At 36.4% G+C, this 12,953-nt stretch overlaps 2 protein-coding genes across 2 annotated transcripts in view; both read left to right on the top strand.

Moving 5' to 3' along the window:
• The window catches only part of LOC110458552 (NACHT domain- and WD repeat-containing protein 1-like), a 34,991-nt gene extending 29,477 nt beyond the window's left edge, over positions 1 to 5,514 (top strand). The window contains exons 24-28 of the mRNA XM_021510303.1: positions 51 to 306; positions 2,470 to 2,637; positions 3,201 to 3,367; positions 3,653 to 3,797; positions 4,296 to 5,514. Of these exons, the coding sequence (XP_021365978.1) occupies positions 51 to 306; positions 2,470 to 2,637; positions 3,201 to 3,367; positions 3,653 to 3,797; positions 4,296 to 4,393 (834 nt within the window). The 3' untranslated portion in view covers positions 4,394 to 5,514. The remainder of the gene's footprint in view (positions 1 to 50; positions 307 to 2,469; positions 2,638 to 3,200; positions 3,368 to 3,652; positions 3,798 to 4,295) is intronic.
• Positions 5,515 to 11,605: 6,091 nt separating this feature from the next.
• Positions 11,606 to 12,718, top strand: LOC110458533 (KRAB-A domain-containing protein 2-like). The gene is made up of 2 exons (XM_021510265.1): positions 11,606 to 12,200; positions 12,525 to 12,718. The coding sequence occupies exons 1-2, from the start codon at positions 11,606 to 11,608 to the stop codon at positions 12,716 to 12,718; spliced, it is 789 nt and encodes a 262-aa protein (XP_021365940.1).
• Positions 12,719 to 12,953: the final 235 nt, after the last annotated feature.

Genomic DNA, 12,953 nt, shown 5'->3' with positions numbered 1-12,953 from the left:
TACCACTCTGGAAAAACGAAGGTGGTAACGAAAGTCTATTGTGTTTTCAGGTGAACAAAGGCTGGACTGTGTTGGCGGGGCGTATATCTGTGGGTCCATGGCTCGTGTATGATTTATCAACTTTACAGTGTATTAAATCAATTTCGCCCAACGAGTATAATTTCAGCGATATACCAATAGAGAAAACGGCTATGTCTGAAGATGGACAGACATTGGTATTCGCTGTAACGTCCTACATTGAAAGTCCAGGGTCCACCACAGAAAAATACCAATTAACATCGTTCGCCATTTTGTGTACAAAAGAAAGTAAGTTTTCTTGCAGACAAACGCAATGAATTCATTGGCACTCAGAAGATTGTTGACTATCATGTAATTATATTCAATTAGTGATACTGTGCACAAACTACCTATAACACTAAAGCAGCGATCTGATCTGCTGCATCAGATGTCAACGTCATGCTGGTAAAACGCATTATTAATAAACATAATATGTTGCGAAGACTTTCATCCCGAAGAAACACCTCAACAAAGTCAGAAAGTCACAATTGCCAAACTACTACATATCGTAAGATATAAGACTTGTCCTATGGTGTGTTGTAAGTTTTGTTAGGTTTTAACAGTTTTGTAATATCCGGTGGGGAGTCCGATACTGCACAGGGGTGAACATGCACTATTCTGCATGATATGTCGCACATCAGAGAACCAGAGAACCATTACTACAACCATAACATGCAAATATGTTTTAAATCTTTGTCAAAGCACAATGGTAAAGCGTAATGCATTGCCATTTCCATTTCGGATTTCATAATAATAATAATATAATATAATAATACTGGACGCAGACAGAAGCCTTCATATCCATATTATATGTATGGTCAGCCTCTAGGCTGACGCCCCGACAGTGAATAAGTTCCTTATTGTCAAGTTCGTGATTAAAATAACATTCTGGTTGTCCCAAGTGCTTATCCAGTCGGGCTTCAACCGTTTTTATTGTTGGTGATGTGACGACGTGATTTGGCAGGAAATTCCAATGGTTGACCACTCTTCTGTTAAAGGAGTACTTTCTCAACTTAGACATTCCTTTTTCAAGTCGAAGACTCTGACCTCTTGTTTGGTTGTTCTCGTTTATATTTAAAAAGCCTTCCGTTATTTAAGTGTCATAGTATCCATGTATAAGATTATAAACCTTTATCAAATCTCCTCGAAAACTTCTGTGTTTTAAAGTTGACAATTTTAGAATCCTTAATCTGTCTTGATAACTTAGGTCTTTCATTCCCGGTATCTGATTTGTGACTCTCCTTTGTACATTTTCGATTTCATTAATGTCCTTTTACAGGTATGGATTTCATATGCAAGCTCCGTATCCCAGACATGTTTTCACGAGCGCTTTATACAGGAGACAAAACGTTGATACGTCTAAATATGTATACGTTCCTCTCATTGTTCCCATAATCCTGTTTGCTTTGTTTAACGATTCATGTATATGATCATTAAGTTTACGTTTGTTATCTGTGATAACTCCGAGATCCCTTCCTTTATCAACGTTATCCTATTTGACTTTGATCCTCCCGTCGTCGGTGTCTTCAAGAAAATAAAGCGGCACAGTTTCAAACCTTCAATTATCTTACCATATTTGGGCTGGAGGTTCATATTTTCGCTGTGATTGTAATTTTCAGTGTCATCCGCAAATTGGAATGTTGGTGTTTTAATGTTTCTGGTAAGCCATTGATGTTTATTGCAAACAATGACGGGTCAAGGACACTGCCCTGAGGGATTCCACTGGTAACATTCATCCATTTCGATACTTCGTCATTAACTAATCCTTTTTTGTTTTCCATTTTAAGTGAAACATTCCATCAAACGTATAATTTCGGGCGATAGTCAGTATGAAAGTAATTTGGCAATTAAGCGTTTGTGTGGTACAGTTTCGAACACCTTCATCAAATCTAACTCCACAGTTTGGATTGATCCTCCTTGGCTGAGAATTTCAGTCCAGTTATCAATGACTTTCAGTACTTGCAGTACAGTTGATCTTGCTTGACAAACCCACATTGATGTTTAATTAATAAATTAATTTTCTCCAAGGGTTTCATTATTCTTTTTCGTATAATTTTTTTTAATGATATTACTCCTAGCACTGGTGAGTCTTACTAGTCTATAGTTCCCTGGTGTTTTCTTGTCTCTCTTTTTGTGAATTGCCGTTATCTGCCCCTCTTTCCAGCTAGCTCTTTCCAGGAGGTCTACTCCTCCAAGTGAACTGTTTTAAGTTTGACATAAATGTATTTTGATTATATCAGATGGTTCCTTTAATACTTTAGGATGAATCTTTTATCCTATTTTGGTTGACATTGTGTTATATTGTTTATTGAAACCGCGATGGTTTTATTTGTATGAAGAATAAACAAGTGCGCGATAAACCAAAAAAGCACAACTTCAGAGATAATATTAGTTTATTTTATTATCTACCAGATAGAGGTATTGTTACGTGTGAGGACATCGAGTACCAGAACCACTACTTTGAGATCGTCAACAGGAAGGGTGTGGACGTGTCGGTTGATGAGATACACGTACTGGACGATAACAGACTGCTCACTGTACACGATGATTTCATCCTCAGAGTTTGGGATAGAAACACAGGTACAGTTAGGAAATGTCACGATGTTAAATTGCTTGAAACTTGTTTTAAGTACTATCGTTCGTGAAACCGTAGTCTACTTTTATTAGTCTTGTTTGCTTTCCCCATTTTCTCTCTCTCTCTCTCTCTCTCTCTCTCTCTCTCTCTCTCTCTNTCCTTTTGTTGTCAATTTCAACAACAAACTAAATCGTTAAAGGCATTAAATATCTCGTTAAAACCCTTTAGCTATCTTGTTAAAACGACCTTATTATCTTGTTAATAAGTGTTGGTTATCGACCGTAGTCTTTCTTTGTACAGCAATTTTTCATTTGGCTCTGTATGATTTTTGGGTCTGACGATCACACCAATCAAGATCTAGAAGGTTTTAATTTATATTAATGTTGTATAATGTTGTTAAAATACTGCTTTTTGTATTGTTCATAATAGCTAATATATCTAATATTTCCTTTTGGTTTTTGTAATTTGATGATGTTGTCTTTTATGACATCACTGTTAGGGTTAGGGTTGAGAAGGCTCATCTGTATTAGAACATATGCTTAATTTTATTTGAAAAATTGTGTTATAGGAGAACTGCTGAATCGTCTGGAGGGACATCGCAGTGCTGTGCGAGTGTTCATGAAAGAGGATGGCCCTTACATCTTCTCATATGCAGAATATGAAGAGGAAAATGCCATTCGAGTTTGGGATAAATCGACACTTCAATGTATAGCGAGCTACAGATTAGATCAAACGGTAATTTAGGTCCTGGCTTAACGAATATTATGTTTAACGACAGAAAGAATTATTGGATGAATTTTGAATAATTATGTGTATTGTGAATAAAGATTTGTGTTTTTGAATACACAAATACCTGTAACAGTTTCATAGAACGAACCATATTTCGCTTTTTGGGGTTATACTTTGTAATTTTACTTACATTAGAATAAAAAAGATAAGTGTCTCTGATCTCAAAGTATTGATTTAATGTTTCATTGCAACGTTGAAATAATTGTTTCATTGACTGTTATTTGTTCCAAGGTTGTATCGACCACGGTTTGTTCGGATGGCAAACAATTCATAACATCCACAAGAAGTCCAACTGCCCGCCTTATTCACTGGAGAGTAGAAGGGGTAGATAATTCTACCAATTTGTCGTCCTGTCCGATGCTGTATAAGGGGACAGGTAAAACTTAAACACATATAAAATCTTTAGAAATCAAGCATAAACAACCAGCTGAATGGTATTTATAAAACAATAATGTCATCAATTCGTCTTCTTATCGTTGATCTCATTAGATTGAAACATTACAATGATCGACTTATTTGTATTTTTAATTTTTAATCTCAATTTACGAAATACATGTTCATGTATGCACTTGTTTCACGTCATTTAGCTTATCTAATACGTACTTGTACGTTTGCTAACAATTGTGAAATAAAGTTATACCGAATGAATTAGCAATTTCCCCTCAAATTCATTTTATGGACGAAAACATGTTTTTGCTTCTCAAAATGCCATTCGAATATCATTTAGACTACCTGGTATAAATATATCAATATGACATCAGGTGTCGATCGGTTGTTATCTAGTATTCTTTTCTTATTAAACTGGCCTTTTTCTTCTGTTATTCGTTGTATTATACTGAATAATAATGTTGATAATTCACTCGTTTATTTCTAGCTTCCAACCCAAACCTGGCCCTCGTGGTTGATGACGATGACCTCGTAGATGAAAATGATCTGGATACCGATGAAGAAGAAAGTGACGAAGATGATTAAGACAGAGGCACAGCAAAAGACAAATGTTACTTAGACAATCATGCGATTGAAGAAATTGTGCTCTTCTTGCTATAATTGTCTCAATGAAATCGTGTTTATATATATATATTAATATATTGACCTAATGACCTTTAAAAGAATTTCAAACCTTGAGCAGTGTAAATGTGAGGGAGGAATCATGATGTAGGACATCAATGTCTCAAATGTACCCCGTGTTCGTTTTACGTTAAGTTATTATAAAATCGATCTCGGTGCAACATGATCACTTAACTTGTCCTGGTCTGGTATTCTGTGTTGCAAAGCGTGTCGAGAACTAATGACCACAACTTTTGAAGACATATGACTACATCTGCATCTTAATCTTTGTACATCCCTCCGTCTATATCTTGTGCTGTAGTGCGTTGTTATGTACAGTGATTTTTTATTGTATTTTTATTTTTTGCTATAGGATATAAACAGGTTAAAAGCAGCGAGTGTTAGTTATGTTGTAGGTTTTGGATATGTTCGATTATGTTATATGTGGTGCATGTCCTGAATTCTGCTAGGAGGTTCCACTATAGTATGGTGTATGGAAAGAATTAGTGTCTGTATGTGCCTTTGGATGTGTAGATATGTCTGTAACTAAGGTCGTGTCCTTGACGTGTTCTGGTGTTTGCCGGGATGAGATTGTTAGTGTGTATTGCTACTTGTTGGTTTATTATTTTGAAGAGAAGAATAATGCGTGTTTTTGTTATGCGTGTGTGTAGTGTTGGCCATTGCAAGTTATGTATCATATCTGTGACTGAGCTTGTTGATGGTATTTGTTTAGGACATATCGTACTGCTCTTCGTTGAACTTTTTCTAATTGATTTATGTTATTTATATAATGAGGGTCCCAAACTGAAGAGCAGTATTCAAGTTTTTGTCTTTTATGTGTAGTGAATTTATTTATTTATTCTATATTACATATTTAGACATACATTAGCACGTGGCTAATATTCCTATATAGTGAATATAGTGTTCGCTGCCATAACTGTAATGTAAACATCTTTTAGAACCTTATGAGGTAAACTGGTTATAGAATTCTTGAAACAAGATAAGAGTCATCTCTAGTATATATTATCCGATCTGCTATCACTTAAGAATAGAACGAGGACAGGATCCGTAATATTCACTTCATGTACGCGTCTCAGTCAATTGATCTTGTCTGGACACAGCGGAATGAATACAATGAACTCGTATGTTGATGGTGTGTGGTAGTAACATTAGTCCTATATACAGCTAGAATATCATTTTGTCACCCAACTTACAGCTTATTAGTTTTAACATTTATCTGTTTAATATAAACAGTATGATAAACATCTCTTTACTTCATTAAGAATGAAACACTGCCAGCAAGCGTTATTAATCATCAAACAAGAACTTTATAGACAGTTCACGTTGCTACCTTTCTGTGGCGACATTCTGAAACACCATCTTTTCCCCTCTATAAATGTAGTCACACAACTAACATGGCTTTACTAAATATCCCTTAGTCTGGAATGTGTTTAATCTCAGTAATGTATTACATAGCGCACTTGCTGTTGTTATTATGGATCTGCTTGCATGTAAGTCTTTTTCTTTGCAAACAGCCAGTGTCTTTAAACTCTTTTTGTGTGTATTTACATCTGCAAATGTCGTAGCTATTAACGGCATAAATATGTTAATTAATTACGATGAACCTTTTCATTGTATAATATACCACAGACAGTGGACATGGACATTGCAGTTGATCGGGTGCGCGTGATTAGCCTAACTGAACATGACATGTTTCAATATAGTGCCTGTATGTACTTTTTTCTATTATATGTGTTAAAATAATATACCTAGATATTCCCTTATCTTTAATAGTTGCCTGTGATACTATGTAAAGACACGAGATTAACCGAGTATCTACTAAATCTGTCATCACATGCCAGGACGTAACATTTCATTAGTTTAGTTTCTACCTAGAAGAAATCTCGGTGCATCATAGCGTCACAATGCAAGTTCACATTTAAACCAATTGAAATGCTCCAGCTTTTAAGTCATACAGTAAAAAGGTTTGCTGATGATGTGATATGATTATAATATTGTCTTTGTTTGTTCTTGGAGGATTTACATAATTATAACGGAGGAAAGTTAATTACATATAAAACGATTGGAAATACTTTCGTGTATTCAATATACTCGTCCACGTCGTATCGATGGTGGTTATACCTTGCCTAATACAGATACGGGAAATATGATTCAGCCACTAGATATGCAATACAAATAGTAGATCATAGTACACAGCTAGATGTTGGAGCATGTGTGCATGTTTTGTCTTTTAACATTTGAAAGTTTGGAGTGTTCATTAATCATTTGACGTCATATAAGTACTAAGGGAGTATCTTAAAAATGATTATAAACTTGAAAACGGGTGATCGAGAGGCAGAGTGTATAGAGCAGCTGCCTTTTAACAGGACGGCCAAGATTCGACTCCATTATGCGTGATAAGGTACGAGGTCACCTTCCTGACTTTTTGAGTTTTTCCCCATCCGGGCCAATAAGAACTATTAACACAATTTTATAAAATTTGTTTCGTAAATGTTGTAAAATGAACAAAGTTCAATATTAAAAGAAAGCCAGTTACGAAATTAATTGTGACTGGTAACACTTAACGGAAATTTCAAGAGAACATGATTGATATCGTAGTATACAGCTTACTGTTGCATTGTTTTTTCACATGCTAAGTCAGATCTCGTGCCATCCCTATAGTGATATCAGGTTAATGACGTCAGAATTGTTTAATTGACATCTGACAAATTAGAAACACTTGTGCATGTTACCTATGGATATTTCCATAGTTACACAAGAGATCTAAATATACATGGTACAGGACTTGTGTTTACTTTGTATATAGTAAACTACACAAGTTTTCATCAATAGTAACAATAACGTATGTTTAGTGTATTAAAAATGATCGTAGTAAGATACCTTATTAACGTTCTATCCTGCTTGTCTTAAGCAACCCCCGTTAAATTGTTTAACTTGTTTATGTAGTAACATTCCTTTTATTTGTTTAGCTTTGTTTCTGTAACTGAAAGAAAATAAACACGTATTCCTTTAGTTGTTGTTTGTGTATTTTTGTTATATAAATAAGAGTATGTTTTTGAATTAAGTAGGTGAGGTAGGTCACATTTGAATACATGTACATGTTATCACCAAAATAACAACATTAGGTATTCAAAAATGCCGATCACATTGTTGAAGTAAAATTTATTGGACAGAAAAAAAGGCCGATAAGCTTTTTTTAAAGAAATTGCTTCGCTACAAAACGGACGATCCTTGGTAAGGATTGTCAGAATTCGGCTTAGTTTAGTGACCTAGAGTACGATTGCAGTAACAATTTTTTTGCGTGTTTCCTCATTTTACAATGGAAGAATATACCCTGAATGACGACATACTTGTGACGTTGGCTTTCTTACCTTATGGTGTGTGTTAACGATTACGACATTACTATAATAATATATTTACCATCGTATGGCATTGCAACTATATAACCCTACCAAATTCAGTTGGCCTTCATGTAGGCCATGAATGCCATGGACCGATTGCTGACATCATCTTTGTTATGACGTCATGATTGTAACGTTTGATAACTTTGACCCCACTCGGATGATGGCTGTCCTATTCATTGGACAAGCATACACGATACATACATTATTTGAACTAAATAGTGAATAATAATTAGTGTAATTGATTTTTTTATAAGATGAACAGATTCCAAAAATGGTAAATATAAGTACTGAACTGCTTGCAGTTAGCATTCATGGGCAACATGAATTCCAACTGGACAAAGGCAAATTCAATGAAGCGCGCTAAGTAAAGCATTATTTACATTTAACATATTTACATTACGTTGATATAAAATAAAACATTTGAAAGCGTACTTTATGACTTGCATTTTATAATATAGAGAGGGGAGCGTGGAGATAAATGGACTACAGCTCACTGATTTACACATTAAAGTTAACTTTTTAAAAGTTTGAAAAGAAAGAATAAGGCAGCGATCGATGCTTAGGCCGAACAGTTCAGATACAGCATAAAAAGTTATATGGAATTTCTTAACGTCATGGAAAACATGTAAACATTGTTATTTAAAAGCAAAGGAAAATCGATATACAGGTAAAGTATAAATTATCTTTTTCATGATAATACAAAAACAGGTCGGTTATATTGGTGCACAGGTTATTCTCATCGGAATACTTATATCCTGCTAAAAAAAATCCTTTCCAAAATTCACCTGAAACGTGAAACGTTGTCAACACGTTTTTCTATAGGGACAATATCCCAACTTCCTTGCTAGTCATGTAATGTTAATCATAATAGGTCTTTCTTCTATATACAAAGAAATTTTTTCTCCCAACTCTGTGCATGCAAGTTATAAGACTCTTTCATGCCCAGCGGTATAAATGAATAAATTTTAATTTCAAAAGAAACGAAATAAACGGGTTTTTTTTGTTTTATAAGTAAGAGTATATTTACGAGTTAAGAGTTAGGTCATTTGTAACTGCATGTACATGTAAATGGTTATCACCAAAATAACAACATTAGTTATTCAAAAATGCCGATTAGATTATTGAAGTAAATTCAATTTGACAGAAAAAAAAAATGCCAATAGGCTATCTTAAAGAAATTACTTCGCTCCAAAACAGACGATCATTGGTAAGAATAACCAGAATTTGGCATAATTCAGTGATCTAGAGCGAGATTGCAGTAAGAGTTTGCTCGGCTTTTCTATTTAACTATGTTTCCTCAATTGACGATCAAAGAAATTATGTTCGAGTATAGATATTGTGTAACCATTCAGCCAAAACGTGTGTGTATGTGACGTTTGTACATTGTATGTGACGTTTGTACATTGTATGTGATGTGACGTTTGTACATTGTATGTGACGTTTGTACATTGTATGTGACGTTTCGATGACTAGTATAGTATGTACTCTGCTACCTTCAGCAGACAAATGACCAGTGAAGCGTTAGCACACAAAGGTGTAAAATGTGTACGAGTTGTCCACAAATCGATGTCAATTCGGCTACGCTGCTAACGCATGAACAATGAATTGTTATATATGTACCGAAATGACGAGTACATCGTACATTGTACATGTATACGCTTAAAGCGTAGCCGAATCGACATCGTACATTGTGCATGTATACGCTTACAGCGTAGCCGAATCGACATCGTACATTGTACATGTATACGCTTAAAGCGTAGCCGAGTCGACATCGTACATTGTACATGTATAAGCTTACAGCGTAGCCGAATCGACATCGTACATTGTACATGTATACCTTTACAGCGTAGCCGAATCGACATCGTACATTGTACATATATACGCTTAAAGCGAAGCCGAATCGACATCGTACATTGTACATGTATACCCTTAAAGCATAGCCGAATCGACATCGTACATGTATACGCTTAAAGCGTAGCCGAATCGACATCGTACATTGTACATGTATACGCTTAAAGCGTAGCCGAATCGACATCGTACATTGTACATGTATACGCTTATAGCGTAGCCGAATCGACATCGATTTATGGACAACTCGTGTATATTTTACCTATTTGTGTACATACGCTTCACTGGTCACACACCGTACTAGTCATCGAGACGTCACATATAAACACGTCTTGGTAGTGTTGCATGCATCTTTTCACAATCCATACTTACCAAGCTGAAGAAAGTGTTTAGAAATGTTCGAATATACCCTGAATAACGGCATACTTGTAACGTTTTGTTTTTTTACCTTATGTTGTGTGATAACGATTTTGACATTATTATAATTAAGTAAAAACAAATTAACATTGAACTTAACGTTAATATAAATACAACTTTTGGATGTGTACTCTGTGGTTTGCGTTGCATGATAAAGAGAGGGGAGCGTGGAGTGAAATGGGCTACAGCTCACTGATTTACACGTTAAAGTTAACTTTTTAAAAGCTGAAAAAGAAAGAATAAGGCCGCGATCGACTGCATAAAAATTAACATGGAAATTCTTAATGTCACGTCGATAAAATGACTCCCAAACTTAAAGTTTTCTTGAGTAAAACATATTAACATTGTTTTCGGAAAGCTAAAAAACTCGATATACAGGTATTATATAAATTATCTTTTTCATGATTATACAAAAACAGGTCGACTATATTGGTGCACTGCATATCCTCATCAAAATACCTATATCCCACTAAAAAGCGTCTACCAAATTCAACAGAAACGTTAATTTAATATTAAACGTTGTCAAAGCGCTTTTCTTTAGGGACAATATCCCTATCATTGTTTTTGTTCTCTTGCCGAAGATTTTTCATTTCCCTTTGAGGTACACACAGATGCCAGTGTCAAGGGACTTGGAGCCATTTTATATCAGGAACAGGAGGGAAAGAAGAAGGTTATTAGCTATGCTAGCAGAGGGTTAAACAAGGCTGAACGGAATTACCCGGCCCATAAATTAGATTTCCTGGCAATGAAGTGGGCAATAACATATAAGTTCACAGATTACCTTTACGGAAATCGCTTCACTGTTGTAACTGACAACAATCCACTTACATATGTCCTTACGACAGCGAAACTGGATGTCACAGGACACCGGTGGCTAGCCGCGCTGTCATCATTTGACTTCACTCTCAAGTACACTGAAGGGAGGAAAAACACTGATGCCGACATTCTGTCGAGGATACCAGAGGAGACACCCTTGGAGGTTGATAGGGAATCAGTGAAGGGCATATGTGCAAGCATCAAGGGTGATGAAAGGGCTGAGGCGGTTATCATGGGCGATACCCTAGAGGAGGATGTGCAAGACATGGAACAATTGTCTTCACGTGATTGGAGGAAACTTCAAGGATAGTGTTGTGTTCATTCATAAGTGACGTTAGGGAGGAACCGTAAACCACAGCGACAAGGCATGAGCCCGGCACAACTGTCCATACTTCGTAATTTTGAAAAACCCAGTGCTGAAAGATGGAATTCTGTGCCGAGAAACCATTCGGGGAGGAGAGAAAATCGAACAGCGACTTCTACCATCAGGTATGGTACATCAGGTGTTAGAGGCATTGCATAATGATGTTGGTCATCCAGGCAGGGACCGGGCACTATCACTTGTAAAGAATAGATTTGTGTGGCCTGGGATGTCCAGTGATGTTGAAAATTGGTTGCAGAAGTGTCCAAGATGTATCAGGAGAAAAACATCCACAGCACAGCGAGCATCGTTGGTAAATATCACTACGTCACAGCCATTGTAGCTAGTATGCATCGATTATCTAACCCTGGAAACATCAAAAGGAGGATATCAAGACATATTAGTGTTAACGGACCATTTCACTCGGTACGCACAAGCATATCCAACCGCAATCAGACTGCACGGACCACAGCGGATCAAGTCTTGTTCAATAACTTCTTTGTGCATTATGGATTTCCCCTCCGTCTACATTCGGATCAGGGAGCACATTTTGTGAAGAAGTTAATCCATGAGTTGTGTCAGATTACTGGGATCAAGAAGTCCAGAACAACGCCCTACCATCCGATGGGAAATGGCATGTGTGAGAGGTTCAATCACACTTTGCTAGCCATGCTTGGCACGTTAGAACCTGAACAGAAGTCGGAATGGAAAAAGCATGTTGCACCTCTTGTACATGTCTACAACTGCACCAAGAATGAACAAACTGAATACAGCCTATTCCTGCTAATGTTTGGAAGACAACCCAGGTTGCCAGTGGAATGGCCTTCGTTATTCCCAGAGGAGAGGAACATCATAGCAATTCTAGGTATATGGGTGATTTAAGGACACGTTTAAAGGAGTCCTATGAGTTGGTGAGCAGGACATCCGAGAAGGCCAAGTAAAGGCAGAAAGAACTATTCGATCGAAGGGTAAGAGGAGCTACTGTGGCATGTGGTGACCGCGTTCTGGTCAAGAAGCTTGTTCAAGACGGAAAACACAAGCTTGCTGACAAATGGGAGGACACAGTCTACATAGTACAGAAATAGTACAGAAATACCGGTGTTCAGAGTCAGGTCAGAGACAGGAAGTGGTCGTCCCAGAACTCTACACCGTAACCTACCGTTACCGGTGGGTGATCTTGGACTGACAGAAACTGCTCTGGAAAATGACCCGGTACAAACGATGAAAAAGGACAAGATCAAACGGAATAGAAGTAAATCGGATAATGATGATGATGACGACAGGAGTGGACTGGAAACTGAGGATGATACGGATGAGGATGTGTGCTGTGTAGTTGATCCACCAGTAGATGTGACAGGCGCCAAATTGGTATCAAATTCATAGAAAGTTAAATTAACAAAGACTTATCTTTAATACTGAATTTCGCTTTGACCTTGAAATTGTTCAATGACAAAATATCAATTACTTTTAGATAGAAAAAGATAAAAAAAAATAAAAAAATAACCACAATTGAATTACAAAAAAATGGTATATTCCCTACATTTTCTATTATACTAGATGAACAAAAAGCTATTAGAGTATTAAATAAAGTAAAAACTTACCAGCTAAAGACTTTTTG

This window comes from Mizuhopecten yessoensis, unplaced genomic scaffold (assembly GCF_002113885.1).
Source record: "Mizuhopecten yessoensis strain PY_sf001 unplaced genomic scaffold, ASM211388v2 scaffold9651, whole genome shotgun sequence".
NCBI lineage: Eukaryota > Metazoa > Mollusca > Bivalvia > Pectinida > Pectinidae > Mizuhopecten > Mizuhopecten yessoensis.
Note: the sequence above shows the minus strand (reverse complement) of the source record. Positions and strands in the feature narration are given on the sequence as shown.